At 40.8% G+C, this 6,548-nt stretch overlaps 1 protein-coding gene across 1 annotated transcript in view; it reads left to right on the top strand.

Moving 5' to 3' along the window:
• The window catches only part of PTPRZ1 (protein tyrosine phosphatase receptor type Z1), a 172,959-nt gene extending 167,076 nt beyond the window's left edge, over positions 1-5,883 (top strand). Inside the window, exons 28-30 of the mRNA XM_042782531.1 lie at positions 299-441; positions 2,293-2,428; positions 5,743-5,883. Coding sequence (XP_042638465.1) covers positions 299-441; positions 2,293-2,428; positions 5,743-5,883 — 420 coding nt within the window. The remainder of the gene's footprint in view (positions 1-298; positions 442-2,292; positions 2,429-5,742) is intronic.
• Positions 5,884-6,548: the final 665 nt, after the last annotated feature.

Here is a 6,548-nt window from a genome sequence, read left to right as displayed (position 1 = left end):
TTCACCTAAATCACAATAAAAAATAAAATAAAATAAAAATAAAAATAAAGAGAAAGAGATTGCATTTTTTTTTTATTCTACTGACTAAACCTATACACGGCAAAGGTGACATCACAGTTACTTCTTCCTTCCAGGAAGGGCGATGTGCTCTGATAACTGCTGCTCACTCACACGTGCTGCCTAGTTTTATTATCTTACCATCCTTCCTCATTCTTCCACACTTACTCCATTCATGATCAACTCTCACTGACCAATATTACTCTTTGAAAAATATTACTTTTTTTCTTTCTTCTTACAGGATGATTATGTACTTGAAGTGAGGCATTTTCAGTGTCCAAAATGGCCAAACCCTGATAGTCCCATAAGTAAAACTTTTGAACTCATAAGTATTATCAAGGAAGAAGCTGCCAACAGGGATGGCCCCATGATTGTTCATGACGAGTAAGTTCCCTGCTTTAAGTCATTTCACACCAGTGCCTTCTCTGGGTATATGCATGTCTTTGTACCACCTAAGGCTTTGACCCCATTGTGGTGATTCTTCCTGAGTGGATTACCTGCTGCTATGAGCAAGGTCAACATAGAATTTTCTCTTTCACTTCACTTGGAGCTCCTTCTGAAGCAGGAGATGAGAGTGTAATCACAAGAATCCACTCTTACATTTTATCCTGAGTAGACTTGTTTGATAGGTCAGTGTTTTAGTGTTTGATTTTTTTTCATCAGAGAAAGGGAGCTCCAGTAACATAATGGTTAAGCACTCAGCTGCTAACTTAAAGGTTGGCCGTTTGAACCCACTAGCCGCTCTGTGGGAGAAAGATGTGGCAGTCTGCTTCCATAAAGATTTACAGCCTTGGACACCCTAATGGGGCAGTTCTATTCAATCCTTTAGGGTTGCTATGAGTCAGGGTCAACTTCATGGCAATGGTTTTGGTTTTTTAGGCAGAGAGAGGTCCCTGGGTAGAAGAAACAGTTTGCACTAGACTGCTAACCTGAAGGTTGGCAATTCTAACCTACCCAGCAATACCATGGGACGAAGACCTGGAGGTCTGCTCCTGTAGAAATGGATAGCCTAGGAAACCCTATGGGGCAGTTCTATTCTGTCCTGCAGAGTTGCTGAGTCAGAATGAACTCAACAGCAATGGGTTTGACTTTTGAACCATGCAGAGGTCCCTGGGTGGAACAGATGGCTTTCCCAGGACTACAAACCCAAAAGTTAACAGTTTGAACCCAACCAGCAGTACCATGGAAGAAAGGCCTGCCAGTCTGCTCCTGTGAAGATTACAGCCAAAAAGAGCCCTATGGAGCAGTTCTATCTGTAACTTGTGGGGTCACCATGAGTCAGAATTGACTCAATGGCAATGAGTTATATGGGTTTTTCACCAAAGAGTCAGTTCTCAGCCATTGATTTTCTAGGACAAAAGTTCAATTGATACATTTTTTAATTTATCAAGGAAAGAAAAATTTGTCCAGTAGATATGTCTAATAGATAACCAGAAGGTTGGTGATTCAAACCCACTAGCCACTCTGTGGAAGGAAGAAGGGGCAATCTACTTCCATATAGATTTACCACCTCAGAAACCCATGGGGGGTTGCTGTGAGTCAGAATCAACTCAGTGGCAGTGGGTTTGGTTTTATTTTTTGTTTTTATATAACTTTAGTCAGATTGTTTATTTGTATGCCACCAGAGTATAAAAATAACAAATACAAGGAGTGCATGGAGGGAGGGACACAGGGAAGGGATAACTTTGGGGAGGAAGTGAGAGGGGAGCTGTTGCATTGTGGGAAATTGTAGTCAACATCATGAGATGTGAGCTGCTGTATGGAAAGTGAATTTGCTCTGTAAACTTTCACCCAAACCACAATAAAAATATTTTTAAATAGCAAATACATAAGCAAATATTATATGTCTATAAATTATCCCATTACTAATATAATGGAAGGAGCTCTGGTGGTGTAGTGCCTAATGCATTTGATTGCTAACCAGAAGGCTAGTGGTTCAAACCCATCGGCCACTCCTTGGAAGGAAGACTGGACAATCTACTTCCATAGAGATACAGCCTCAGAAACCCAAGAAGGGGTCGCTATGAGTCAGAACTGACTCAATGGCAGTGAGTTTTTAATATAATGAACACTTAGGAATGCTTCAAATTAAACCATAATTCTATGGACAGTGAGAAGTTTAATATATTCATTGTTTTTTACTGCAAAGTTGTCAAACTTCTATGTTCTATGAGTCCCAAATGTGAGCATTTGATGCACCTGAATGGAGTGTTTTTCCTTTCCCTTCGCTACAAGGCATGGAGGAGTGACGGCAGGAACTTTCTGTGCTTTGACGACTCTCATGCACCAACTAGAAAAAGAAAATTCCACAGATGTTTACCAGGTTGCCAAGATGATCAATTTGATGAGGCCAGGAGTCTTTGCTGACATTGTAAGTAATAAAGCATTTTTTACTGTTAGAACTACATATTGTTTTTTAGAAACTGATTTTTCATCATGTACAAGAAAGATTGCATTGGGTGAAGACATTTGCATGTAGGTTTCAAGCAGAATTAGAAGTGACAGGCGTATCTTGCAGATTCCAGATCACCACAATAAGGCGAGTGTTGCAATAAAGCACGTTACATGCATTTTTTGGTTTCTCAGAGCATATAAAAGTTATGTTTACCTAGCTGCCCTTCAGGTCTGGAATTGAACCCACACCTGTGGTTTCCAGCCAAACAAAATACAGGCATATGAGTTGAACATTTACCTTAAGTAGATACAGTCCTTGGGGAGAACAATCATGGGAGAAAGAAGGGCTGCTTATACACAGGGAGACAGCTCAGGGGGCAGGAGTATATGGAGGGTTGGACACTAGGAAGAGGTAACTATGGGGAGAAAGTAGGAGGGGAGCTGTTACATTGTGGTAAACTGTGGCCAATGACATGAGACAAAGTATATGTGAACTGCTGTATGGAAAGTGAATTTGCTCTATAAATCTTCACCCAAATCACAATAAAAAGAAATACATTTTTAAAAAGTTATGTTTACAGTATACTGTAGTTTATTAAGTGTGCAACTACATTATGAAAAAGTTGTGAGGATTACCAAAATGTGTACACAGACATGAAGTGAGCAGATGTTATTGGAAAAATGGTGCTGATAGACTCGCTCGATGCAGGGTTGCCACAAACCTTCAATTTGTGAAAAACACAATATCTGCAAAGTGCAGTAAAGGAAGTGCAATAAAATGAGATGTGCCTGTATTCAATTCATAGTCCATAGAACCAGAAAAACAACATAAAATTGAATAATGAAAAATACCTTCACTGGATGTATCAACTAATCTGAGTTTTTCAGTAAAATAGTTCTTTTCCCAGGGTTCACATTCTGCCTAGCCTCATGGAGTCCAGGCAGTCCCCAGGTTATATATGAAACCTGTTCCTCAGTGTGTCCTTAAGCCAACTTTGTGGTAAGTCAGAGCAGGTGCATGTAGTTCTTATGTAGCCTTGGATTAGGGCAAGAAAGAAAGAAGCCATAGAGGCACAGTGGTTGAAGAGCTCAGCTACCAACCAAAAGTTTGGCAGTTCAAACCCACCAACTGCTCTTCAGAAATACAGATGCGGCAGTTAGCTTTCCAAAAGACTTACAGTCTCAGAAACCTTATGGTGCAGATCTGCTACCCTACTGCCCTGTAGAGTTGCTGTGAGTCGGAAATGACTCAACGGTAGTGGGTTTTGGTCTTTGATTTGTTTTAGTTCAAGAAAAGCCTCAAAGCCTTTTCAACGATTTAAAAGCTGCACATGCAGCAAGTAAAGGTGATTATGATGAAGAATTTGTTGCAAGTTGGGCTTTGTTTAGGAGCTCTGATGGCGCAGTGGCTAAGACATTGGTTTGCTAACCAAAAGGTCAGTGGTTTGAACCCATCAGCTGCTCTAAGGGAGAAAGATGAGGCAGCCTGCTTTCTGTAAAGATTTATAGCCTTGGAAACCCTATGGTAGAGGGTTCACTATGAGTCAGAAATGACTCAGTGGCAGTGGGTTTTGGAGGGGTTGGTTCAGTCATTTCAGAATTAGGGTAAATTTTCATAACATTAATGGGCAAGTGCAACTTGTCCATAATGTTCCTGACCCAGCGACTGCCTGTACTCAGACAGCAGACCTCAAAGACTTAACTGTTTGCTTTTTTCTCAAGTCAAATTCAATTTCTGAAGTGAACCACAGGCTAATTCTTGGGTACTTTACAAATGGGAAAGTACAAACAAGGAAAGATACAGCATTTCTGGAGAGATAAGTCTCAAATCTGACAGAAATTTGGAGAGTTTTATTATTGCAGCAAGGAGTTCTTATGGTACTGTGGTTAAGGCACTGGGCAGCTAACCAAAAGGTCAGCCATTCAAATCCACCAGCCACTCTGTGGGAGGAAGATGAAGCACTTTGCTTCTATAGAGATTTACAGCCTTGGAAACTCCATGGGGGCAGTTCTACTCTGTCTTACAGGGTTGCTATGAGTTGGAATCAACTCAATGACAGTGGGTATTATTACAGAAACTGGAGTTGGAAGAACTGCAGTACTTAAGGGAACTTAAGTAGTACAAATGCCCCAATGGGAGAAACATGGGTGCATGTAGAAGCCATAGGTCCCCCTTCAGCTCCTTGTCTGTGTATGTTTACTGACGTTATAAAGTCCTCCTCCAAAGCTCCAGCCTGCACCTGACCGCTGGAGGTCAAGTTGATCTTGCACACATGCACTTCAGAGGAGCCCCCATTGAAGTCTCATTTGGACCAGGTGCATTAGATCAGATTTGTCCTGCTTGACATGGCTTTCTGGAGAAGAAACTTTACTTCAGTTTTCATGATGATGCACCTATTCACATGAGGCCCTAATGATTGTTTTCTGGTAGGATGCTAGTCACTGACTCATGTTCTCTGAAACTGCCTGCCTCTCCTCCTTGAGGTGGCATCTGTGATATAAAACCTGCGTCCTTTTTCTGTGCACCTCCACTGGAGACCACAGCAGGACACATGCTCACCTTTGCACAGGACCAGTCAGGCTGGTGGAGTGTAAACTGTGGACCTTGTGCAAGGCCTGCATTCTTCATGGGTCCCTGAGCTGGCAGTGCAGTCTTCTCTGGGGCATCTCCATAAATAGACCATGCCAGCTGGTTCCATTACAATGGGAGAAAGAGAAATGAGCAACTGACTGAGTGGGTCACAGGTTCCTACTGCCAAAGGGTATTCATTCACACGAGGTGATAAGTCATCGACAGAACCCCACCACATCACCTTCTGATTCCACGAAGTAAATCGATTAACAAGAGCCATTGAGAAAAGCCCTGGGGGCATAGTGGTTAAAGTGCTCAGATAGAAACCAAAAGATTGGTAGTTTGAACCCATCCAGTGACTCCTAGGGCAAAACACCTGGTGATACACTCCTGTAAAGATTATAGCCAAGAAAACCCTTTGGGGCAGTTCTACTCCATCACATGGGTTGCTATGAGTCAAAATAGACACAGTGGCACATAACAACAATCTTAACTTTGTAAATGTATATGGAGCCAATTTTCTAATCCAACGAATGTTAGCTCATTCAAGAGCTATTTTAAATTAATTGGAAACATTAATATAAAGTGTAATAGAGTCCTTAACACACCTGCCTTCGATGCCCTTCAATGAACAAAAGTGTGACAAATACGCCTCCTTTTTACCCCTGTATGTCGTCACTACACTTCCCATTTATGACCTCCTGTTCTCTGTTCTCTAGGAGCAATATCAGTTTCTCTACAAAGCTGTCCTCAGCCTTGTGAGCACAAGGCAGGAAGAGAATCCATCCACCTCTCTGGACAGTAATGGCACAGCGTTGCCAGATGGAAATATCGCCGAGAGCTTAGAGTCTTTAGTTTAACCCGGGAAGGGGTGGGAGGAACCTACATCTGAGCTTTGTTTTCCTTTTTTAAAATTAGATGGGAAAATCCCTCCTGTTCTGGTGTTTGTTTATTTCCTATCACCTGCCAGTAACTTTCATGACATAGGATTCTGCTGCCAAATTTACATCATTAACAATGTGTGCCTTTTTGCAAGACTTCTTGTAACTCATTTAATATGAACTAAAATGATTGAATTTTACAGTATTTCTAAGAATGGCACTGTGGTAATTTTTTTTTCTGTATTGATTTTAACAGAAAATTTCCATTTATAGATTTAGGAATTCCCCACTACAGAAAACATGTTTGTTTTCAGTGTCACGTTTTTAGCTGTCTTTGTAGCAACTGTCAGGTTTTCTAGAAATACACCTTTTAATAGAGTAGACTATAAATACAACACTCTGTTCTCTATGATATTCAGCGTTTTACAACTGCAGTATTCACCTAAAGTAGAAATAATCCGATACTTACTGTAAATAATGCTCTAGTGTCTCCATGGACAAAATTTATATTTATAATTGTAGATTTTTTATATTTTACTACTGAATTGGTTTTCTAGTTCTGTGTCATTGTTTAGTTTAATGATATAGTGCAGTATCTTGTCTTACTCCACAGTGTTCTGATATTGTATTGTGTTACCTAAGTG

Source organism: Orycteropus afer, unplaced genomic scaffold, assembly GCF_000298275.1.
Source record: "Orycteropus afer afer isolate SDZICR_OR568_19922 unplaced genomic scaffold, OryAfe1.0 scaffold00359, whole genome shotgun sequence".
NCBI classification, from domain to species: domain Eukaryota; kingdom Metazoa; phylum Chordata; class Mammalia; order Tubulidentata; family Orycteropodidae; genus Orycteropus; species Orycteropus afer.
The sequence above is the reverse complement of the archived record's forward strand: the minus strand, read 5'-3'. Positions and strand labels throughout refer to the sequence as shown.